Source organism: Gymnodraco acuticeps, unplaced genomic scaffold (assembly GCF_902827175.1).
Source record: "Gymnodraco acuticeps unplaced genomic scaffold, fGymAcu1.1, whole genome shotgun sequence".
Taxonomy (NCBI): Eukaryota; Metazoa; Chordata; class Actinopteri; order Perciformes; family Bathydraconidae; genus Gymnodraco; species Gymnodraco acuticeps.
The window spans coordinates 51,356-77,535 of record NW_022990678.1 but is presented as its reverse complement, the minus strand read 5'-3'; the positions used below and the strand labels follow the sequence as shown (position 1 = coordinate 77,535).

Below are 26,180 nucleotides of genomic sequence, written 5' to 3'. Positions count from 1 at the left end.
GCTCCATACTCTTTCAGAAATAATCCTTGACGTGGTTTAAACCGGATGGCGTTTTATCACAGCAGAATTTAACTTTATCTCCGGTAGAATTCTGATCAGGCATTAGCTCCGCCTCCTCTTCTTCTTCTTTTTTCAAGCTAAGGACCCAAGATCCGCGTTTCTCTAACAGGGCTGCAAAAGAGGGGTTTGAGCAGTATGAGCAAGGGTGTAACTTTGGTTTGAGAAGTGGGGGGGGACACAAAACAGGGGGTCCTCCGCTATGAAACATTGTTCTCGATTTAATTCCATTTCCTGCCTTTCTACAAATATATATTAGGGACTATAGTGTTAACTAATCCAAGACAAATGTGTAGTGTATATAATGAGTGTGCAAACTTATCTATCCATGAACCAGTTTTATTTGTGATGACCTCACATCCTATAGGGGGGTCCGGGGGCATGCACCCCTGGTAAGATTTATTTCTTTAAATTGCAGTTAAAGGCATCAATCTGGTGCACAAATTAAGAGATTTATGGATACAGCTCTCAACACTCATATGACACAGAACTGTATATATTTCAATACTCCAAAAACCATTAGAATATGCTCACAACCAATAACACATCATTGATATACTCCTCTCTCCTATCTTTATCTTACCTAGTCTGCATTCTTTCTTTTTATTTATGCATATTTTACTAATCACTCCCCTTTCAAACTGTGTTTTGAATTTTTTACTGACATTGGAATGATTTTTTTACTTATTTTGAACAACTATATTAAATAGATGGAAATATTTGTTTAGACCAAACCGTTTGAGACCCACTGAGATAACTTAGACTAAAGTTTACAATATAATCACTCAGCGAGTCCTTTACCTTCCTGAGCTGACGTTATCTCTGAGGAATCTCCCTCTCCTTATTGTTGAAACAGCTTCTAATCTCCGTTAGCTCCGAGCTAGCACCAGATGCTAACAACAACCCCCGTAACTCTCTCTGTCTCTCTCTCTGTCTCTCTCTCTCACACACAAAATGTGCTCCTACCACACACACAGACGCTCTTCTGTGACGATGACCACTTGCGTAAAAAAAAAAACACATTTGAAAAGTGGGGGGGACACAAACAGGATTTTGAAAAGTGGGGGGGACATGTGGAAATTACGCCCATGAGTATGAGGCATGGCTACAATGGGTGATCTGTTTGGTATTTTGAAAAAAAAACTTCACAGACATGTTTTGTATAGGTATGGCCCTACAATATATGTTTCAAATATAGCATGATAGGTCCACTTTAAGGAATGTTTCAACACTTTTGGGAAATATACTTCTTTGGCTCTGTCCTAAGTCAAATGAACCGTATACTGTACTGGCTCAAAAGAGGGGCCTTAGCATTTTTATGTAACCTGTAGGCCACCACAGATTCTCCGACCCCCTTGGAAAGTGAAGGTCCAACCGAGGGGTATTCAGTTGGTTACAACCTCATTGTTTAATGCCACTTATTGTACATACTGGACTTTTAAGTAGCAAACAGCAAACTTAGATTTTTCCCATGGCAATTTTTGTTTAAAGATCTTTTTTGGCATATTATGTGGGTCTCAGATATATACAAATATATAAAAAACATGTCTATGATGTGTTTTGCTCAAAATACCAAACAGATCATGCATTTTAGACATCCCTCATATCCCTCTATTTCAGCCCTGTTAGAGAACGGCTGATTATGTGACAGTAGCTGCTGGCCCCGCCCCCTTTTGAGCACGGCAAGGCAAACAGTGAGCTCTGTGACGAGCAGGCTGTCTGCTCTGCTCAGATGCAGCTTAATGCTGCGGTGATGAAACACCATATCATGTTCCAAACCACATCAAGGATTCTTTGAAAAGGATTTGGAGCTCAAATTTTTCTTGCGGGTTTACTACAAGGTGAGTTCCTTTTTTTATTTCCTGCTATTTTACACATACTCTCTCCAGTACAGGTTAGCTCTGAGCGTTAGCAATGCTTTCTAATGTAAACAAAGACCATATTACGTCCAAAACACGTCGCGCATTGTTTCTGATACACACATTGTACATTTTACATTTATATAATCTGTTAAAAATGTAATATTAATATTCCTTCTGTCATATATTTATGTATATATATATATTTGTATATATAATACCTTTTTAAATTCAACATGTATATTTTCTACTTTCTTGTTTATTTCTAGTCTTTGAATTTTTATTGTAAAATTCCCAAATTGGGATCAATAAAGTACAATTTTATCGTATCTTATAGCGACGTTTATGATAGTGCCGTGGGTGTAAAGCCAGCCCACATTTCCAATATTACGTCATATCAGACGCAAATCTGGATCAGCTCCGTTGTAGCCCCGTTTTTAGAGATGTGGGTACGGAGGAAAAAAGAGAGGGTTTTATTTTCTGACACTTTGTGAGTTCCCTGACACACCGGGGACACATATTTATGTACCTTGGTTGGTTATTGGCTAATGGTTACACAAGCCAAAAAATCGTTATGACATCATAAAATGGCCAAAATCTGATTAGCTCATTTTCAGACAGGTTTTTTATATAAATGGATCAGGATAAAAAGTGAGTGAATCTTTTTTCCTCTAAAACTTTCAGAATCTCTTTACACAGAGGGGACACATGTTTATGTAGAAAATACCTGAAAAAGTGGATTTTGCAAAACCGGATATGTTTTTTGTGCGACATGATTACATGTAATCAACACAAAGACATAGATAGAAGTGAATAAGCGCAATAAACGCGACGTGAGTGATTCGCTAGAGTGCATTTTTTTTTTTTAAAAAGAAGAAGAAGAAGTTTCAGGCCTAATCAACCGATCACCTTTCAGAAAACACCCATTTTAAAAGTGTTACGCCTGCCCTGCAATCTTGAAGCACACATGCCAAAGCATTTCTTTATGGTTTTACTAACTGGTATCAGTATTATCTACATGGAGATAAGCCTGCTTCCTCGCCACCATATCTTGTTTGAGTGAAGCATGTTAACACAACTGAAAACCGCGGCCAAACATGCGAGAGTAGCGAGTAGTCCGATGACGCACCATAAGGCAACTGTGGATGAAAACTTGAGGGCAACCTTACTCTAAGTGTCTAAACTTGCACTGATTTATGCTAAGCTAGGCTAACCACGATCCGGCTCCTACATATTTGATACACACACATTTTGTATTTTGCTAAATATTGAGCGAAATACATATATTGTGTCCCTTTAAGGCAGGGGTGGGGAACCTCCGGCCCCCGGGCCGTATACGGCCCGCGAGACCATTTGGTACGGCCTTCGAGGTAATTTATAAACACTCGCAAAAAAGAACACAATTAAAGAAATCTAGACCGCAAAATAATTAAACAAGCGAGTGCCTGTTTTTCCTGGCCAAGGTCAGGGTCCTTGAACACAACACAAGCCGTGTCATCACGTGGTATATGTCTCGTCTGACAGTGGTGTAGTTCTGCCGGAGACTACCAGAACGCCGCTCCGGGCCGGGACTTCCCAATTTGCAGTACCCATAAGGAGCCGTACACATGTCGCAGTTTTTGCGTGGCTGTGTCTTCAGTTGTAAGCCCAGTGGCGATCTGTTCATCTGTCATACTGATCATACAGTCAATAACTCTTGACGCTGTCACACTGCAGTACTTTTCCCACAAAGGTTCATCAGAACTTAGTTCATGAGAACTCTTTAGTTCACATGAACTAAGTACAGATCGCGTTCACACCGGAATAAGTCCCTGGGGGAGGATTAGGCCAATGAAGCCGCTGACGTCACTTCTTCTGCTTTGGCAGGCCGCAAACAACTTCACAGCGTATACTGCCACCCGAAGTCCCCGGCCAGAAGTCCCCTGGAGTTGGGGACTGGCTTCAGTCTTCCCAGCAGCTTCTACTGAAGCCTTCCGAGTAAATCGCCAGAACGCCGACACCTCCTCATCTCCACCGCTCCCATGTTTCTTTTGTGTTGCCATAAGTTAGTCTCTCTGTGTTTGTGCCCTGGGCTAATGCTAATGCTAATAATGCTAATGCGAGGATAATAAAATGGCGGCTTCACAACACTTTTTGGGAGTTTTACGGGGCGTGGTTTTCAATCCGCCCAGCCAATCAGAAATAGGAACCTTTTTTTCCCACAAAAGTCCCTGCTCTCTAGCAGTGACGTAAAAGGGGGTAAAAAGGTTCTCATTAACTAACTAACTTTGGTGTGAACGCAACATTTCGGAACTATATTGGAACTAAAGTGGGAAACTACTGTGTGAAAGCGCCTTTTGTTGCTATTAGCATCTGGTTAGCTAGCTATGCTAACGAATATAAGAAGCTTTTTCTACAACCAGTGAGGTAAAGGCACATCTTTATATGATCATTATAGTTATAAAAAAATAAGAGAATAAAGGAAAAACTGGTATAAAATACTATATGAAAGTATAAAAAGTTGTTATTAATAAACAAGAATACAGTTTAAAAGGGGAGTGATTTGTAAAATATCCATAAAGAAAAAGAAAATCTGCTTACTGTTCTGTTTCATATGGATGTTGAGAGATGTATCCATAGATCTCCTAATGTTGCTCTCAAAGTGCACCAGATTGATGCTTTTAACTTCAACATTTAAAAAATCTTCCCGGGGGAGTATGCCCCCTAGAGTAGGTTAGGTCCACCCCACACTGAAATCATGTTCACATGAATATGAAACTAAATACATTTTCACACATTTTGTGTCCATATCTTTCTGTTTTGGTGGTCATGCCACAACCGTGCATGCATGAGCGGGTCATGGTAAGATATCTGGATTAAGAGGTTGCTTTTTCTTTGCACAGCATGAAAGAAAGGCGAAATGAATGGGCTGTGATTTTAGTTTTTTTAAGCAGACGTTGAGTTCAATAATTTGTAAGGCCCTCGGAGGATGTTGTAAAAGTTGAAATGGCCCTTGAGAGGAAAAAGGTTCCCCACCCCTGCTTTAAGGGCTTGGCTACACCTAGCTAAAAATAAATAAGCTAGCTGTATTTGTTGTTGTTAAGCAAGTCAGTGAATAGCATATTTGAGAATTTAAAACTTTCAACCTTAAACTATCATTCAAATACCCCCATAAAAATGTAAAAGAAACTTGTGTTTGATGCTCTCCTATTTTTGTTGTGTTATACAGGAACATAGTGCAGTTCAATCATTCATATTTAACTCAACCAATGAGATCATCCGCTTGAGGCTGGCATCTGAAGAAGGTCTGTAAATTATAATCTGCTGTTTTTCTGCCGTGCTCCATATATTTCCATTGTGTTGAAGACTGTTTTCGATCTCACGCAGGACTGTTATTTGACTCAGAATTTCCCTCAAACTCTTTATATTCTCTTAAATAGACTTAAAACAGGCTCTTGTAACTCTCAAAGTAACCTGCTCTGGCCATTGTCTTCACAAGAACTATAGAAACAAGCTATCTCATGTTCCCCACAGATGGTCCCAATACATTTTCCTTCTCAGTTCTTTTTACAAGACGTGGCAGCGTTCCAAAACATGACAGCAGCTCTCAATTAGAAAATAAATATGCCTCTAAATCAGTACCCAAGTCACTGCCAAGTCCAATAAATAAATAAGAATCTTTGTAAGTGACACTGGTGCAGAAAAATGGTAAACACATAAAATGCTGATTAATGCAGAAGGATGTAATTTAAAGCACAATTAAAGGGCAGCCATTGAAAAACAGTAGTTACAGATTTTCTGTTTGCTGCTAGTGACTATACTGTACTGTAATTAGATGTTTAATGTGCTAATTTGAAATCATTTGTATAATGTTTGGTAGTCAAAACAAGATTATATTCTGTAAATCATCATATGTTTGTAGCTTTGAAGCTTTTCCTGTGAGAATTACGAGTTTCTACGAATTTCCTGCTGATCTAAGTGGCTTTTTAAATATTTATTTGGCTTAAGAAGTAAAATAATTTTCCCAATACATAAAGGAACACGTCCTTCATTTCGTCAATTACATTTGAAATCAAAACAGCTGAAAAGAAAACATGCTAATCAGTAAAATAACTCCCCATTTCATGGCCATTTCTACCGTTCATAATTCCATTGTTGAGGTCTACTAAAATAGATTTATATTGTGCAATTTTCCAAACTCACATTGGTTTCTCATACAGCATCTCTATATAAGATTACGATTCAATGTATTGTCATTACACAGTATAGGTACTATGTAACGAAACGGTTTCTCTGCATTTGACCCATCCTAGTGTTAGGAGCAGTGTGCTGCCATTATGTACAGCGCCCGGGGAGCGGTGCCTTGCTCAGGGACACCTCGGTAGCACTTGGTCTTTCCGGGACTTGAACTGGTGACCTTCCAGTTGCCAAGCCAAGTCCGTATGGACTTCGCCACCACCGCCCGTATAGTATGTGTATTCACTCTCTGTCCTAAACGGCTTGTTTGAGCTCCGGCCCCCCCCCCCTCCCTATGAGCCCAGTGGCCGTCTGCGAGTCAGCGAGACACAGTGAAACCCAGCCCGAACACACACACACACTGACTCACAGCCTCGCTGCTTCCCGCTGTCTCAGGGAGGAGAAATCGGCGGAGCTGCAGCTGAGAAAAGATTGAGTCGTGTGTGTATGAGGAAGTCCACGGATTGGCCTATGTGGACCAATCCACGGACTTAACCTAACGGCTCTGCGGACGTAACGTAACGACTCCACGGATTGGTCCATTTTGACCAATGGTTCCATTAGGGTTTATGACTCTGCAAACCGTTTACATGCATAAAAACCTTCATAACACACAAGGGGACGGGTAATAACTGGAAAAGCATGACATGGGACCTTTAAGTTGCCAAAGAAATGTGATGAAAAGTGTAAGGTACAATAATTATCTCAGCCAATCAGGTACAATGTGTTGGAGTGCTAGCTAATAAAAGCGTGATTGTTATGTAGCTATATTATATATACCTATACAACACACTATAGTAGAGGGGTAACCCCAAAAAGCATATTAGGCCCCTATAAAATGCAGTGTTGTAGAAGTAGAAAGATGCGTAAAGGGGCAAACACAAGAAAAGTACCTAGTGACTTAAAAAATAAAAACTAGTTTTTATTGTAGAAATGCCAAATCAATATTATATTTTGTAGTTCTGATCACAATAACAGTCCATAGACACAACGTTTAGAATGCATACTGAAACATGAACCTCTCAGTGTAATCATTCATCGTTCCAAATCCAAGTACACATGTTCATAAATACCCTACATCTCCATAACAAGTATCCTAAGCTGACACCTGCAAGCCTCCATCCAAACCTGGTTGCACTCTCTTTGTCGAGGTTGAAATCAAGCTGAAGATCTTCTTCTTTGGAATTGTTTTCCATCTGGTTCTGTGGGAGCAGCTGTTGCTACGATATGAATGGAATCTGTTTATCACATACAACGATCAACATGATGAAGCATTTGTTTTCCTAGAAATGCAAAAACACTTCACAATGGCACACAACAAAAGTGCGCGTGTCTTTCCAGTGAGCTCATGTTGAATTGGTGTGTGTGAAGTTCATGCCAATGATTTGACTTGGTTAAGACTCAAAACATCTGCCAAAGTGTGCACTTATTCCCACATATTTGACATTTTATTTATGAACTTTATTTAAAACTGGAATGTGACAATAAAGTAAATGTGGACATGCAAGCGTGTGTCCCTGTTTGCTGGTTTGAATCCCACATGCTTAAACCTTCCCTCAATACCACAGCTAATGAATCTAGAGCAAGGTAAATAGCCATTTTTTGTGAAGTACATTGACTTTTTTGCTGAGCGTAAAATTGAGCAACCAATCAGATGACAGATATATGAAGCGGCGCATGCTAGCAGGGGACGTAACCATAGAAACAAAGCTTAACTTAACTTAAAGGCCCAACCTAGCGGTGAACAAAGAGAAAATCGCATTTCAGCTCTACGTATATGCGAAGGAAAATCATATGATAGGATTCAAAACTACTAAACAGCTAAATAGAGTTGATGGTATGATAATCTTCACTCAGAAAGAACCAATAGAGCTGTTCACTGTAGATTTTTAACATACTCTCAAACAGGAAATTGTATAATATATGCAAAAAGTTTCAATTTTCCCCGCGTTCTCCATGTATTTCTAGCAACATCTGTCTAATGCATCTTGTTACATACAGTATTTTAAAACTAGAATTCTGTCTTCGGAGAAAACAAACTTGGTTAGGTTTAGGCAATAATACAAAAAAGAATGTGGTTAAGGAAACGTTGGTTGTTTGGCAAGTGTCAAAGTTACTTAAATAATTAGTCAATGTTTTTGTAGTAAAGAGTTATGCAATGATTAAGTATTTGTGTAAGCCGAAACAGAATTGAGCATTGCAAGGGGATATTTCCATTGGATTTTGATAAAAAAGCTTTGTGGAAAACATATGTTTATAATATTTAACGCATTTTGTCCAGCAGGATAATATTTAAATGCAATCACCAAAGGAAAAAGCTAACGCTAGGCTAAAAACAGATCACATAAGGGTGGCATGGCTGCGCTTCACCACTGCTAAGCTAAAGGTGGACTTGTGTCAACATGATTACGATTGGTAGTACATTTTCACTTATTAGCAACCGCCGTTTCTATCACACATAGAATCTTCAGACATCACCAGTGGTGTAATTACTCACATATTTTATGTCGAGCCGTGAGTTTTATACCTAGGCCCTCTGACCCCCATCAAGGATGAAGCACTTGATGGCGGGGTCATGCAGCTGATCCTTTGCCACTCCAGTTTATCATTGTAACTCAATCTTGAAAATGACTCGGTTAATAATTTCGCAACGATGTCATCACTATCACTGAAGTGAGCCATCATGAACGAACTAATGCTAATCATAAATCTATCGATCATAAATCTATCGATTAGATTTATGATTAGAAAATTATAAAAGTAGGGTAGACATGTGGATATTATCCAGCTGAACAAAACGTGCATTTATCTAACAGGTTTGTTCCACAGACCTTATTTCCAGCTATTTTCCAAAATCCTATGGAGAAATCTCATTGCTTTTTTGTCGAGGGAACCCGAGCGCAGCTTACTTCCGGGTTTTAGGATGCGTCACTGCACCACTTTATACACATGCATAAACTTCACAGCGGGCGGAACTTGTCATACAGTTCGTGAAAATAAAGCCCACCCATTTAGAGGGAAGATATGATTGGTCAATTGTACTGTCATTTGACATTACTCTCTCATTGAGTTACTATAGCTGGCCCTCTGTGAATTTACAGCAGGACTTTGAAATTATCGGAGAAGAAAAAGTTTGAGTGTGGCGCTCGGAAAAGGAAATTGTTGAGGGAAAAGGAGTTTCGAGACAAGCAGCTATTACAAAAAATGCAGAAGCCTACAGGTTATATTAAACCTGTAGGCCAGGATGAGGAAGAAGGACAGATTAGTTCTGTGCCAAGCGGTGCCGGCAGCGGTGCCGGCAGCGGTGCCGGCAGCGGTGCCGGCAGCGGTGCCAGCAGCGGTGCCGGCCGCGGCGCCTCGGAGCCAAGTAGGCATATGTCTGGTTCTGATAGCGATGGAGTAGCGGGAGAGGAAAAACAGACAGGAGAGACATTATCTGTTGGAGGAGAGGAGATGAGAGGACGACGAGGACTTGCTACGTGGAGGGGAGCCAACGGCAACCGGACAAATACATGAGGGAGGCCCGATACGTCACTCATCTGGAGGAGAGGACCAGGCGCGCGTAGAGCAGAGTGGAGAAGTGCGATCACAGAGCCTGCCGAGGCTATAAATGACTTTGATTTGTTGTTTAAATAGGGGGCCTACAAAACAGCCCCAGGGCCTGATGGCAGGTTAAGGCGGGCTTGTCTCCAGGAGGGGGAGAATGAGACGCAGCGGTGGAAAGGCGTAGAGCAGCTATCTTGGCCATGGCTCGTGTGCAAACGTGTCCACCCCCAAGGGTGGATTGTCCTGCCGAGCCAGGGAGAACCACCATTCGTCTGGCAGGGGCCCGCCTCTTGACATGAGGCCGGCCGCCCTGTTCTCCAGTCCCGGAATGTGGGGGGCTTTCAGAGATAAAAACATTCTCTGAGGCCCACAACCACAGGTTCTCCGCTGCGCTAAACAAGGCGGCGGAGCTGACTCTGTCCTGCCTGTTGATGTAAGCCACTGTGGTGCGTTTGTCGCTCCTCACCAGCACATGTTTGCCCTGTAGTAAGGGTTTGCAGTGCTGTAGGAGCAGTACTACTGCCCGTAGCTCTAGAACAGGGGTCGGCAACAGGCGGACCGCGGCCCGGATCCGGACCCAGACGCCGACCTATACGGACCCGGACCTATAATCAATACATTAATAGGGGATTTCAATTTTGACGGGGCGATTCTATTTTAACCGCTGCCGACAGGGGGCGAAAGAGAGGAGTGAGCGATACAGGGAGAGAAACACAGAAGAAGAGATGAGAGCGCGGCAGAGAGAAGCGGAGAGGAAAGTGAGTGAAGAGAATAATTAGCGATACAGGGAGAGAAACACAGAAGAAGAGATGAGAGCGCGGCAGAGAGAAGCGGAGAGGAAAGTGAGAGAAGAGAATAATTAGCGATATAGGGAGAGAAGACGGAGAGGAGAGTGAACAGGCGAGTTAGCGGCAGACAGGGAGAGACAAATAATTACACATGGCGCTCTCCAAGAAGAGGAAAGTGGACAGTGAGAACAGAGCTGTTAACCCTGAGTGGACTCATTCATGTTCATCCTGCCCACTGGGAGCACAGAACCAGTGTGTCTCATTTGTTCAGAGACCGTGGCGCTCATTAAAAGTGCCAAAACGCCACTATGAGACAAAACACAAAGTGTTTGACCAAACATTCCCTCTCAAGTCAGAACTGAGGTCACAAAAAATAAGCAGTCTCAGAGCCCAATATGATCCGTCGACCAGGATCAAAAACTAAATATGGTTCCAGGGCAGGCTAACCGAGGCTAACCAATGAGCACCTGCATGTGTGTACGAGAATGGCCCTGACACCATTTCAGCCCAGATCTAAACTCCTGGCAGGACAAGCTCCAGCTCAATTCTCGCACTGAACAAAAAAAAGCAAGTGAGGGACTGCAATATAAGAGGGAAAGAAAGAGAAACTTTAAAACTGTTCAATTGTTATGATGTGTAAAGACTGATATTGTTCTATAATTGTCTGAAACTGTTAAGTCATGAAGAGAAACTCAAGCTGCTGCTACACTTTATTTTATTTATCTAAAATTAAGCACTTTTAAGATGCACATATTTCAAAAGCTATTTTATTTATTTTCTCCTATTTTATTTTTAAATGCAGCCCGAGAGGAACATTACACATACATGTATCCACAGTATTTTACTGTATATCTGTATAGTTCAATGTTAATTGACAATACATATTGTTGTTTATGAATTGTACTTTCTTTATTTGATTGGCAGTCAGTTGATTACATGCAGATGTTGATAAAGCTACAGGCTACTTCAATATATATCACACTAATTCATAAAGCAACTTAGACATTTTGATGTTCCGGACCTTTGTATGGGGAGATTTTCTCTAACTGGACCTCGTTGAATTTTAGTTGAATACCCCTGCTCTAGAAGGTTGATGTGCAGAGTTTCTGTCAGAGGCCAGCCACCACCTATAGCTCTCTCTAGGCAGGTCCCCCCCATCCTGTCACGGATGCACTTGAATGCATCGCGGCCACTCTCACGGGGGCCGCGCTCTTTCGTATTAACGCTGTGGTTCACATTCAACGGTGAAACTCATTAATCGGAGCTATTATACCAGGCAAGGTGTGTTTTCTGACAACAGCACACCGGCAATAGCGTCTCTTGAACCCGCACAGTGCTTTGACAGCACTTTCTGCGGTTTATTCCACTCACGTGCGAATGCCCACTTGCTGGTTCCTTTACTGGAGTTTACAGCGGGGCGAGTGTGGGACAGTGTTCTGTCCTCTAAGGATGAGCAAGAAGCAGCATACGCCAAGCTGCGACTACTCCTCATCCACGTGACCAAGGAAATCGATCCAAAGAGCCCTTCCGTAAACACGGGAGCTCCCAGGAGATCATCACGGTGCCATGCAGCGTGATCCCCCAGGGACACCACACGACAAGCAGCGGCGGCCACACCGTAGACCAAGCTATTAATTCGGCCGATGCTACGGCCAAATAATCGCTCTGATCCGGTGAGGTGGGGGCATCTTGCGGAAGAGCAATGAGCGAGACGCCCAACACACCGGTGTTTATTTGTAGCCGCCCTGTCACGCGGCAGCGGGGCAGAGGCTCTCTGCCCAGCCTGCTGCCTGCTGGGAGCAGATGGGCTGCCACGCTCCGCCGCCATGGTCATCACCTAGGGGGAAGTACAGACCTGGGCGGCTGGACTTCCATGGACGTCATCCTCCTCCCCGGCAAACGGAGCCATCCGCCCCGCTGGAATGGCGAACGTGAATGGCACCGCCTCGGCCATATCCTGGTCCCCCAAACACTCGAAGCAGAGGTGGTGGGGATCGGCGCCCGCTATTAAGCCAGGGCACGAAGGACAGGCCCGGGTCTCTAGAAGTGGCGACTTCATGAAGGTATGATAACTCTTTCTTCTTCTTTCAAACGTTTTACTTTCTCTGCTTCAGTTGTTGCTCGCTCGCTGAAGAGAAAAGGTCAGGAGGCGTGGCCGCCTTATATACGGTGGGCTTGCGCGCGTATTCAGGTAGGCCCGCCCCGAGGGGCCGGCTACGTTTATAGATATCTCAGTAGGTGAATGCTCGCATAGCATGATTGAGGGTAGTACCCATAGAGTCCCATAGAGTCCGGAGCCTGTGTAAGATATAACAGTGTCGCTACTAAAGTTTTTCAGAGTTTTTGGATAACAATGTGTTAAGGTTGAGCAGCGCAGGGAGGACCCAAGTGCAGACAGACGATTGTTTAACAGCAACAAACCTTTATTCAAGGCAACAGGATCAACACAAAACCAGACAGGAACTCTAACTCCCTCTAAGCACAAAAAGGAACCCACAAAACCCCAACAGAAAACAAGAACTTAAATACACACATGGCCAATCAAGATGACAAGACACAGCTGGGGAGGGGAGGGAAAACACAAAGACACAGGTGAACAGAATCAGGTAATCACACAGGAGGGAAAACACAGACAGGAAACAAATACACACATGACAGACAGGGGGTGAACATCCTTGAATGAAAAACAGGAGGCCGACAGTCCTAGACAATTCAAAAATAAAACATAAAATAAACATATCCTAACACAATGGAGCTCCATGGCCCAGATGAGGAAGATATATCAGGCTTTGATACCCCAAAAATACATGTCACTAAAGTGACTGTTGGTTGGAGTCTGAACATTAAGAAACATATGCTATATCCCTAGAATTTGAAAGACTTTACTAAAGTATCAACTCGCTGTTTGTAGTTGCAGGGTGGTCTGGTGGTTAAATAGATTGTCTGGTCATAAAAGAGGTCACAGGTTTGATCGCTGCCACAACTAATGTGTCCATCAACGGCAATGTGTCCTTGAACTAAACACTGAGCCATTGTATGAGAGCCTGGGGTATAAATCTCAGTGGTGGATATAAAAAGTCTACTTGATTTTTACGACAACATCCAGCCCTTAAATCTGACATGTGATATATCAATTGGAGCTGACACATCTAACATGCGTTATCTGTGGTAGGAGATTCATATCTGGCTCCCATACTGAGTCCTTCTCAGATGTATTGCTACACACCGCAGCGATACTCTGCCAGGCATCCTTAACAAAGGGCTTGAGTCAAATCACAAGCTTCCTGTCATTATGATACCTCCTGTTTAAAGTGAAACCCTAAAAGAAAAAAAAGGTTTGCCTCAATCCGCTGCCTGAGATAAATGTTACATACGACTGGTTATGGGTTCGTGTCAGCCGCACTTCTAAAAACAAAACCACATGTGTCCATTTAATGCAAACCAGACGTGTGGATGGAAGCAACCAGCCTCCAGCTGCCTGCCTCCTCTGTGTGCAGAGAGCTATGAAAAATGGCCCTGGATGGGGTTAAGGGGAAGCAGTGGGGGTCATTAGTGAAGTTGATGGCATTAACCCTCGTTCCCTCCTTCTGCCGTGACCCCGGGTGACCCCTGGCAGGCATTGCCACAACAAAATGGCCAAAGGGCAGAGGGGCTGACAGAAGAGAGATCAAAAAAGAGCCACAGAGGTGTACTGCTGCTGCTTATCTTAGGATGTCATGCCTCAGCATCCTCTTGAGCTTCTGACTTTACATCAAACAACATCAATCTGCTGCAGTGTCTGTGCCAAAAAGAACTATGATGTTACAAAGTTTTGATTGGCAGCATGGTTTAAACCTTTTACTTCAGGGACTATATCATCATCTTTAACTGTGGCTTGAGAGAAACAAACCCTGCAGTGTTTCAGTCAGATTTTCATCCACAAGTTGTTAAGCTTTCACTACGCGATACAAATGAAGAACTGGAAGTATGGTGGCCGACAGGGGTAAACACGTTACAACAGCCCTAAATATTTCGAGAAACGCGCTGCATTTTCCAAGGCGGATCAAATAAAAAAAGACGAATATGCCAAAACTCATGCAAAGGAAGAAACATCTTGACAACACATGTGCAGCGTTTACTAAAAGCACTGCATAAACAATAGCATTGCAAATACAAAACGCTGCGGGAAACTTAAAACACAACGGAAACAGGGACATTAAAAAGTGATGCACACAGCTAGGACCGGAGCACTTTTGATTATAAAGTTGGCCAACCGTCACTGGAAACTTACCTAAAATCTAAATTGTATTACCTTTTTTTACATGATTAAATTATTTATTTCAATATTAATTTAGATCTGCTGTAAGCTAGCTAATTTAGCTAACATAGTCATTTCAAATATACTGACAAAACACTTATGTCATGGTTTTGGATTTATGTTTTCCACCTTTGTATAATGTCTGGTCCCTCTCTCTGTGTTTTTCCTCCCTGTCGTTAGTTTCCCTGGTGTGTCTAATTGTCTGAGTGTGTTCACCTGTTGCCCTTGTGTTTCTCCTCACCTGCCCAGCTGTGTCTTGTCCTGTGATTATCCTTCTGTGTATTTAGTCTTGTCTTCCCCTGTGCTCCATGTCTGTTCATCGTCATTTCATATCACTGTCACCCATGCTTGTCCGTGTCTCCTGCCTGTTCCCGTATGTAAGTTTGTTCCTGTCTGTCGTGCTCCCCGGTTTTGTTTCTGTTAATTAATTTCTTGTTTTTTCATGCCTTCGGCTTTTTATAATAAAGCTCGCTTTTTGTTAACAAACCTTTTTTTGTATTTTTTAACTGCACTTGGGTCCTATTTTCCCCAAACCTGACAGTACGAACAGACCAGTATGGACCCAGCTGTTTTTTCATTTAGCCAAGAGCTTTATGAGCTTAAATACAATCTGGAGTGTATTTTCAATGACTGGAGGAGGGCCTCATCCAGAGAGGCCAAAGAGGCTGCCCTTAACGAGGCACGCAGGGAGGTTGACAGCAGGCCCTGGCTTAGGAGCTTGTTGCCTGAGAAGCTAAGCATTTTTACTAGCAGCCCTGAGTGCCAGCTTCAAGCCTTAAGAGGTCCACGGAGCCTCCAAAAGGTCTCCAGGAGACGCAAGGCCAGGATTCCAGCCGTGGTCCCAGCAGCCATGGTTCCAGCCCCAGCAGCCATGGTTCCGGCCCTAGTTCTGGCCCCAGCAGCCATGGTTCCAGCCTCAGTCCTGGCCCCAGCAGCCATGGTCCCTGCTCCAGAACCGGCCCATACAGCCATGGTTCCGGCCCCAGTTCCAGCCATGGTTCCGGCTCAAGTACCGGGCCCAGCAGCCATGGTCCCGACTCCGGCTCCTCATCACCTGTTGACTCTTCGGCCGATGCCAGCTCCCCGTGTCCTGTCGGCGTACCGGCCAACTCCAGCACCTCGTCTCCTGTTGGCTCTCCAGCCGACGCCAGCTCCCCAAGTCCTGTCGGCGTACCGGCCAACGCCAGCACCTTGTCTCCTGTTGGCTCTCCGGCCGACGCCAGCTCCCCGAGTCCTGTCGGCGTACCGGCCGACGCCAGCTCCCCGTGTCCTGTCGGCGTACCGACCGTCTCAAGTCACCTCTCGAGTTCCCTCTCGAGTCTCCTCTCGAGTTCCCTCTCGAGTCACCTCTCGAGTCCCCTCTCAAGTTCCTTCTCAGGTCTCCTCTCGAGTTTCCTCTCGAGTCTCCTCTCAAGTTCCTTCTCAGGTCCCCTCTTGAGTTCCTTCTTAAGTCACTGCTCGAGTCCCCTCTCAAGTCACCTCTCGAGTCCCCTCTCAAGTCACCTCTCGAGTCCCCTCTCAAGTCACCGCTCGAGTCTCCTCTCGAGTTCCCTCTCCTGTCTCCTCTCGAGTCCCCTCTCAAGTTCCTTCTCAGGTCCCCTCTCGAGTTCCTTCTCAGGTCCCCTCTCGAGTTCCTTCTCAGGTCCCCTCTCGAGTTCCTTCTCAAGTCACCGCTCGAGTCCCCTCTCAAGTCACCTCTCGAGTCCCCTCTCAAGTCACCTCTCGAGTTTCCTCTCAAGCCTCCTTTCGAGTCACCTCTCAAGCCTCCTTTCAAGTCACCTCTCGAGTCTCTTCTCAAGTCACCTCTCGAGGGTCCTCTCGAGTTCCCTCTCGAGTCCCCTCTCAAGTCACCTCTCGAGTTCCATCTCAAGTCCCCTCTCCAATCCCTACTCAAGTCCCTTCTCTAGTCGCTACTTAAGTCCCTACTCAAGTCCCTACTCAAGTGCCGTTGGCGGTTCCGCTGGGGGTCCTGCCAACTCCATGTCCTGTCCCGTTGGGGGTCCCGCCGACTACTCTTCTGCCGGGGGTCCTGCCAACTCCATGTCCTGTGCCGTTGGAAGCCCCACCGACTACTCTACTGCCGGGGGTCCTGCCAACCCTATGTCCTGTGCCGTTGGTGGCCCCGCCAACTACTCTTCTGCCGGGGGTCCTGCCAACCCTATGTCCTGTGCCGTTGGAGGCCCCACCGACAACTCTTCTGCTGGGGGTCCTGCCAACCCTATGTCCTGTCCCGTTGGGGGCCCCGCCGACTACTCTTCTGCCGGGGGTCCTGCCAACCCTATGTCCTGTCCCGTTGGGGGCCCCGCCGACTACTCTTCTGCCGGGGGTCCTGCCAACCCTATGTCCTGTGCCTTTGGGGATCCCGCCTACTGCTCTCCTGCCGGGGGTCCTGCCAACCCTGTGTCCTGTCCCGTTGGGGGCCCCGCCTACTACTCTCCTGCCGGGGGTCCTGCCAACCCTGTGTCCTGTCCCGTTGGGGGCTCCGCCGACTACTCTTCTGCCGGGGGTCCTGCCAACCCTGTGTCCTGCCCCGTTGGAGGCCCCGCCGTCACCTGTCTTGCCGGGGGTCCTGCCAACTCCTTGTCCTCTTCCGCCGGGGGCCCTGCCTACTCCTTGCCCTGTTGCGTTGGTGGTCCCATTGACACCAGCCCAGGTCATGTCCAGGATCCCGTCTACGCCTGTCCCACCGGGTCCTGTCCAGCCTCCGGAGCTGTGCGGTCTTCGCCCTCGAGCCTGGCCCCCTGAGTGCCGCGGCCTTCGCCCTCAAGCCCGGCCTCCTGAGTTACCCAGCCGTGGTCTTCGCCCTCGAGCCCGGCCCCTGACTCCTCAAACTCTGCCTTGCCCCCGGGCCGTCCGCCCGAGAACCCCTCCTCGAACTCTGCCTTGCCCCCAGGCCGCCCGCCCGAGACCCCCTCCTCGAACTCTGCCTTGCCCCCCCCCGGGCCGTCCGTCCGAGATTCCCTCCATGGATTATGCTTTGCCCCGGGATGTCCGTTCGAGTAAGTAAGTTTGTTCCTGTCTGTCGTGCTCCCCGGTTTTGTTTCTGTTAATTAATTTCTTGTTTTTTCATGCCTTCGGCTTTTTATAATAAAGCTCGCTTTTTGTTAACGAACCTTTTTTTTGTATTTTTTAACTGCACTTGGGTCCTATTTTCCCCAAACCTGACAACTTATAATCATGAAAAACTCTGACTCTGCCAACAGTGACATTTGGGCAACTAAATAATCCCCAAACATCAACAAGAGCTCCAGTCCCAGCTGAGTGCGTCACATTTTAGTGTCCCCGTTTCCGTTGGGTTTTGAAATTCTTGCAGCGTTTATTTTTTTTCAGGTTTTTTTTTGTAAATGCTGTGCATGTTTGATCAAGTTGGTGAATGTTTTCTAAATGCTACCGGTCTGCTTAATAAAATCCCACATGTTTGTACAATGACTCTCTCTGCCTGAATGGTGGAACAGGTCCGCACTGCAAGTCTAACATAGATGATGTTACCTTTCCAAATCACCTATAAACTGTAAAGGAAAGCAGAATTATGCAACTGCATGGTGCTTTCTTTTTCAATTCTCTCAAACTGATTTTGAGGGATAGTTTGGTGAAAACTGATCAGACGCCAAGTTTATCAAATTGAACATTTTTGTAAATGACTCAAGTCAGATGGGACAGAAAAATATCGGTATATCATATTGTTTCCTATGAGTAGATCTAAAAAAAGTGCCATAAATTCTGTTATAGTTATCATTAATATGCATTAAATGTTTGAAAATTGCTAGTCAATTAAGATAAAATTGCATTTCTGAAGAACATACTGATCATAAATTATTATTCATAGTTCAAATGAGAGTTTATCGAATGTACCTGTTTTGGGCTAACCTGTCCTCTTAGCTAGCCAGGGTATTGAGCACAGTTCCTCACTTTGTTTTGCTTTGGATTAAGGAATCGTACACTTTTGTCTTCTGTCATACTGGTTAGTGAACATGTTTTTAAGATTTTTATCAGGGTTGTTTCTCTTAATCACTGGAAAGTGCTCAAAGAGGGACATATTGATACAAAATAAAATTGTCAGTATACATTATTGGTGATTGTTAAAATGATAAAGCCTTTTTAAAGTTACTTAGCTCTCCATACATTTAATGCACATATTATAAAATGTAGGTATGTATGTTTTGATTTTTAAACCCCGTAAGGTATTACTAGATACATAAGTATTCTTTGGACTTTGTTGGAAGGCAGTCAGTCAGTCTGATTCATTGACCCCTGTTGACCTTGACCTTCTACAACCATCACAGTCTGTCACACACACACACACACACACACACACACACACACACACACACACACACACACACACACACACACACACACTGAACCTATGTGAACTTCAGGGAGTCATCAAGATATCAGAGCCTTTATTGACCTCTGTTGGTGATCAGGAGGAACTGCAATAACATTGAAAAACATAGAAAGTCTCACACCACACACATCGTCAATCAGATGATTTTATCAACCAATTATGTAATTTATTAATAGTGTGCATTGTTCAAATAGAACACAACATCTGCATTTCAATTTAAAAGACAGTCAATAAAATACTAATTGCAATGAATTTATAATAATAATAATATAATCCCAAATAAATATAAAGTGTTTGTTACTTCTCACCAGAGATGGCAAAAGTACACACACATCCTTTACTCAAGTAGAAGTACAGATACTCGTGTTTAAAAAATACTCTGGTAAAAGTAGAAGTACTGACTAAACATCTTTACTCAAGTAAAAGTAAAGAAGTATGGGCTTAGGAGCCCTGTGAGTTGTACTTAAAGTGGACCTATCATGCTATATGTGAAAAATATATTGTAGGACCATGCCTATATAAAACATGTCTGTGAAGTTTTTTTTCCATTTTTTTTCTAAATACCAAACAGATCATGCATTTTAGCCATGCCTCATTTCGCTCTATTTGCTCTTTTCCAGCCCTGTTTTTGCAGGGGCTGATTCTGTGACGTAGCTTTAATGCAAATGAGCTGCAGCTGACCACGCCCCCCTGCAGGAGAGGGGGCGTGCTCAGAGATCAGCTGCTGGGCTCTCAGAAGAGGGGGAGGAAAAGAGAGGCTCCGTCCTCCGTGTATTATTCTTATATGATTATATAGAGTCGTTATTCATTTGTTTTAAAGTTCAATAAATAACAAAGAAGACCTTTGACCGGCACTTTTCAAATCTTGTCCGGAAGATTTAAACTTTAACGGACATGTTGACCGGCGGAAAAAAATCTAACTGAAACTCTGCCGCACGGTCCCTCATCCCTTGAAAGAGACGGAGAGGTGGGTGTTTGTCATCTGCTGGTGGACTACCGGAGAGAATTACAGTGCTTGCCTCGACGGGGAGGGATTGCATTGAATTACAGCAGCAGGAGCAAACGCTTGCCTCGGGGAGGGAGAAAAAGAGCCAGAGCGTCCACAGCGGAGAATAAACAGAAGGGCAACCATGGCAACCATGCGCGGGAAGTCTTCTTCGCTACTTTTGTGGCAGACTACAGCGCCACTTACAGGCCTGGCATATGTCACTTTCGAGCGGTCTCGTGTGAACGGACACTATTCCGGGCTGACGTTGGGTCGGATGGAATCTGTATGTTGTAGCCCCGTTTTTTAAAAGATTTGGGTACGGAGGAAAAGAGAGAGGGTTGTATTTTCTGACACTTGGTGAGTTCCCTGACACCGGGGACACATATTCATGTATAAAAGACGTACAAAAGTGCATTTTGCATGATAGGTCCACTTTAACTAAAAAGTACCCATAACTAGCAGCTGTTTCAAAGAGTACCTGACCTCCCTTTATATTAATAGAACAATAATGTCATTGTTAGCTAATGAATGTTTCCATGCTGAATAACGGCAACATGACAACGTTTTCATTGGTCCCTCTTCTTTAGAGAAGACCAGGAAATGATGGATACACGGATCGTGTTCAAATCAATAGGCACGCAATGACTCTAAATAATAATGATCACGCCACCACATTCAAACTAAAGGAACCAGCTTGTTTGGTAAATGTAAGAAGTAGAAAGTACAGGTCTTTGTGTTCAAAATGTAAGAAATAAAAGTAAAAAGTCGTCAGAAAAATAAGTTGTGGAGTAAAGTACTGACACCAGAAAAATGTAATTAAGTACAGTAACGAAATATTTGTACTCGACTACTTCCCACCTCTGCTTCTCAGTATGTCATCGCCATGCAATAAAAACGTCTAATGTCTAAAATAATAATTGTAATAACTGGAAAAGGCAAGAAAATATCTGTCAGGTATTTTCCACATCAAACTGTGTACAAAAATACATAATTTATTAATAATAATAATAAATTCAAAAAAAAATGTCTAGCCTTCCAAAGACTAGAACGTTCCCAATAGGTTAAATATGGAATCTTTAGAGAAAGTTCCCCAAAGATTATTCCAATAATCGGAAACATTTCCAGAACGTTTTCAGAAATGTATTTGGGAAAAAATACAAACTTTAAAGAGCTGTTAGGTAACATTACTTCTAACGATCAAATGAACATTGCCTGAAAGTAATCTAAAGGTTATTGTATAAATCTTTAGGGAACCGGGAACGTTCCCTGAAGATTCCCGGACCAATTTAGCTGAAACGTGTGGTGTGGTTATGATTAAAGGGGGACATTTACAAATTCAATCTTATATTCATATAGTGTGGTTTACAGTAATATAACACAGTATTATATATATTTATATAAATAGAAGTTTATACATTTGTATCATTTTAAATGATACAGTCTTTTACATGGGACCAGCCGCTCTCCTTCCTCTGCAGGGACCAGCTGTGTCTGCAGAGGTACACCACCATCCTCAGAGAGGTAGGAAGCATGACTGCAGAGGGCATCAGTGTGAGGTAGCAGATGAAGGTAACTACGTAACCGTTAACGTTGACCCAGACTGGGAACAGAGGCTTTTTGATGGCATAAACAGCCTTTTCTGTGACGTTAAGAACAAGAATTTTGGTTTGGAAATTGAGGTAGAAGAAAGGGGTGAACATCACGCAAGAGGTCAGCAGGGTCACCAGCAGGGCGACGTTCAGGATGGTGGAGAGGTTCATCTTGATCGCCCTGAAGAGAATCGAGGAGAAGCTCAAAACCCTCACACAGTAGAGGATGCTCTGCCATGAGACACACCAGAAGCTGACGGAGTTGCTGCTGAGGCACATGAACAGGAAGACGCAGAAGAAGAAATGTAGGTCCGGCCGGCAGAGCACCCCGGCCCAGACGCTGCGTGAGTTCCCCGACACATATTTATGTATAAAACACACATCATTTAAACTCGACAGGAACAAAACCTTCTTTGTAAGTCTTTCATCTGTTATAACATGAACCAACACAAATAGGTAACCACAGTAACATTTTCACAGATTACTTAAATCAATGGTGAAAGGTGCTGTTCACATGTGGAACTAATCCTCTTCCATTCAAAGGGATTACAAAATGACTGCAACAAGAAAACAATATATTTTCCTCTGGACTCTCATAGCTAACATCTGTTTCAGCAAGATGTCTACTCAAAAAACGTACAAAATCACTTTGCACAATGCAAAAAAAAATGCCATAGTTGCATTTCACAAACATACCAACCCTCTGATTTGAAATTCTGATTTAAAAACTGAAACGTTGACTTTAATTAAATGTATTATGTCAACAGATTTCACATAATTGTATTAGGTTAGTTGAAAGCAATCATATTAAGTTTAATAAAAAATATTACAGGTTCAACTTGATATTATTACTTTCAACTAACCTAATTCAGTTGTGTGAAATTTGTTGACATAATACATTTAATTAAAGTCAACTTTACGATTCCCTCAGCCCTAGATCCCTTTCCCTTACCTAAGCCAAAGCCAGCCTCATCAAATGACAATAACATATTTTTATCTTTATCTTTTTTATCCATATGATTTGCTGTAAACTCATTACAAAGAGGACAATTATTTACAGACTAGGGGAACGGCAAGCAGATACAAATGTGATAATCTCCACAATGTTTACAAAATGTTGAGCAAAGCGGAGGCCAAAGGTCGGACCGCTCAACCACGACGGCCTGCTTACTTTTAACTGTCGCCACCGTTTAAAAATCAAGGAGCCTCACAGCGAGGAGAGGCGGAGTTCCTGTCGGACGGAGGATAACAGGCGGGGTGGGAGAGGGCTGAACTCACAGCACAGCAGCCTCAGACTCTGACAGGATGGAGCTCTACCTCGACCTGCACTCCCAGCCCTGCCGCTCCGTCTTCCTGTTGGCCAAAGTTATCGGGATTCCCTTTGAGTTTAAGTTGGTGGAACTCTCTGCAGGTAATCTCACAGAAGAGACAGGGACGAGACTTTTTGATTGCATGCACTTCCACTTTATTTGTGTTCAAGTAGTTTATAGCTCTGACTTAAAATAGTTTATTCTATGATTTGTTAATATGCACAAAGTTGAGATGTTGAGTTTGCAGAGTTTAATGGCTTGACTTAGATAAAGGCACATTGTCTTGTGTAGAGGCTAAGCCAACGCTTTAAGCCTCTGAGGATCCGCTTGGTGGGTGTAATTGACGCACACAAGTTTGCTGCCGAATAAAGGTCAGAAACAAAGTTTCCAGTTTGAAGCAGTCCATTTATTTCCATTTTACTGGTTTCCATTTACTTGCTTCTTTCGATATTCACCACACGATATTACCGTTTACACAATAACTTTGCTTTGCTTGTAATCCCGTGTTTGTGTGTGTGTTCTCCGTGTGTGTTCTCCGTGTGTGTTCTCCGTGTGTGCTCTCCGTGTGTGTTCTCCGTGTGTGTTCAAAAACTGTATGGGCCTTCCTGCGGAACCTCTCCCCAACACACATAGGTTCCTACCTTTATACCCACAGTTAATTGGCTCCTACAGTCGTGTTTTTGTAGCCTTTTCTTTCTCTTTGTGTTTTTTTACTCTAACACTTTTTGATGTTGGGAGTTGAACATCCCGCAGGCCTTGAACTTGATCTGTAAGCACTAACATAAAAAAAAACTCCTATTAGTTTACATTGCTACATCTCACCCAGACCTGTCGGCAGACTTCAATCTTTGCAGGCAAACAGAGAGCGGAATGTAGAGGGCCAAAGGTCAAAGCATCCAGACAAAACATTCCTCCGTCCCTGAGGTGATCGAGTATAACAGAGACGTGACAGGAACACAAAAAGAAGAAGGACAGAGCTGTTGGGAGGGTTACAAAAAACACCATTTTTTTTTCATGTTTTTAATTTTACCCTTCTTCGCCAAATGGTGGAAGAACCCATGCATTCATGTATACTTTTTATATTTCTGGTTGAAATATTGTCTTTATTCAAACACATCTGTGATTCTGATTTGTGTGTGTTTCTCTCAGGGCAACAGTACAGCGAGGAATTTGGAAAGATCAATGTCATGAGGAAGGTTCCCGTCATGAAGGATGGAAGCTTCATTCTGACGGAAAGGTATAACAAAGACTTGGGTTAATGGTTGACTTCCTTTTAGATACCAATTTGTTTTCAAAGCCAGTATTAATGGCCACGTTTGATCCATCTTTTCATATTAAGACACCTGCAAGTAAGTTATGATGGTTTTAAAGATGTTTTGTTGAGTTTGTGATGTTAACATATTCAACAGGCTTAGCTTTATCTAATCATTACCTTAAAATCCCCAGAAGTGGAAATAGTGGACGAAGGACGAAGGAACTTCTGCACCGTCAACCTGGTTGTTGAACGTAATTAAAGAGATTATTTAGTGTAAACTTTAAAAAAGTTCTACTAATGTTAATAATTAGAGTTCCTGTGACAATTTCCTAGTTTTTGAAATTGAGATAACATTACTGTTACCTGGCCTTTTGATTACATTTCCAGTGCAGATCAAAAGCAATGAGGTGAAACACTTTCACTACTTTAAAACATTCCTTGGTTCCTCATATTTTCTCCATGCTGTCTTGTGTTGCAGCGTGGCAATCCTGAAGTACATGCTGCAGAAACACTCGTCGTCATTGGCAGATCACTGGTACCCAGCTGACCTGCAGCAGCGTGCTCGTGTTAATGAATACCTGTCCTGGCAGCACATGAACCTCAGAGCTCACGGGTCCACGGTCTTTCTCATGGTACGAGTCCCCGATCAACCCGGCTGTATCCTCTGTAACCGGCGCTGTAACCTGACACACTTCAGTAAACAGCTGTTCAAACATCGCTTTGTTTATTTTGGGCCCTTCCGAGCAACGAAAAGTAATTATATAATGTTTGACTATCCTTATCTGACAATTAAAGGTATATTTGAGTGTAGTTCATGTAGAAATAAATACTTACAGTGTAAGTGTTTAAATGTATGGACATTGTATGGGCAGTTTTTGTTCATGCTTTAACAAGGCACATCTACAGTCATGCTAGGAGCCCTGTGAGTTGTTAAATGCTAACATCAGCATGCTAAAATGCTCAAAATTATAATGTTTATGTGTTGATTTTGAGCAGGCTATGATCTTTACAATGTTTTGATTTTGGACAAATTCATTTGAGACTTATAGTATAGTCCTATTGAAAGGACAACCTTGTAGCACTCTCCAGACCTTATGTAGGATCAATTATGAAGAGCAGTCAGGGGCTGGAGACAAAACTTTTTTTTTTATCCCATTTGATATGTGCTATGAATTACACATATGATGCGTGTCAATTTTAAAGATCATTTTCATGTCAGAAAAGTTACGGTTTGTCATAGTACATATACGTTTTGTCTAAAACTGCTCAGTAGAATAAAACTCGTCACACACATTATTCATCAACAGGCCTTGTCCCATAAAGCATCACTTGCAGGGTTGGAAAACTGTAACCAATGCGGATTGCTTGAACCTATTTTCTCAGATTTCCAGCAGAGGGCGACTCTAATGGCTGCAGAAAGATGGCAGATTGGATAGAAGTCTATGAGAAAATAGCCCTTCTTCTCACCTGATTTATTGCCGTATTTAAGATTTTTTTAAATCTTCATCAGTATAGTATGAGGTACATTTTTTAAAATTATTGTCTCATTTACAGTAAAATTGGCGATAAAGCAGCTTATGCTTTAGGGCAGGGCTGCCTTGTGATTGACTGCATGTCATTGCCATGGTTTGGCTGTTGTTTTTTGAAAACAAAGTGATCTATTATGTGACTTTAGGATTTGTTTTCTTTCTCATCCAGATGTTTATATTGACAAGTTCATACGTGTTATTCATGGCCAGTGGCGTTTTTATATGTACAAAAGTGGTGGGGCACAAAAAACTTAGATGTCTATAAGCTTCTGCAGTGACGTGCAGTGAGGTTCATGGCTGGTGAGGCACTGGCACTGACTCTTCAGGTTTACAAATATTATATTTTGACCTAAATCAAAATATAATATTATTTTCAAAAGCTTTTTTAGTCTGATGCTT

At 43.2% G+C, this 26,180-nt stretch overlaps 2 protein-coding genes across 2 annotated transcripts in view; one reads left to right on the top strand and one right to left on the bottom strand.

The window, feature by feature from the left end:
• Positions 1 to 21,525: 21,525 nt before the first annotated feature.
• On the bottom strand, positions 21,526 to 22,115 carry LOC117555268 (taste receptor type 2 member 40). Its single transcript, XM_034230117.1, has 2 exons — positions 22,096 to 22,115; positions 21,526 to 22,027 (listed from the first exon to the last, which is right to left on the bottom strand). The coding sequence occupies exons 1-2, from the start codon at positions 22,113 to 22,115 to the stop codon at positions 21,526 to 21,528; spliced, it is 522 nt and encodes a 173-aa protein (XP_034086008.1).
• An 863-nt stretch (positions 22,116 to 22,978) lies between these two features.
• The window catches only part of gstt1a (glutathione S-transferase theta 1a), a 33,019-nt gene continuing 29,817 nt past the window's right edge, over positions 22,979 to 26,180 (top strand). Inside the window, exons 1-3 of the mRNA XM_034230135.1 lie at positions 22,979 to 23,098; positions 24,147 to 24,234; positions 24,731 to 24,884. Of these exons, the coding sequence (XP_034086026.1) occupies positions 22,993 to 23,098; positions 24,147 to 24,234; positions 24,731 to 24,884 (348 nt within the window). The 5' untranslated portion in view covers positions 22,979 to 22,992. The remainder of the gene's footprint in view (positions 23,099 to 24,146; positions 24,235 to 24,730; positions 24,885 to 26,180) is intronic.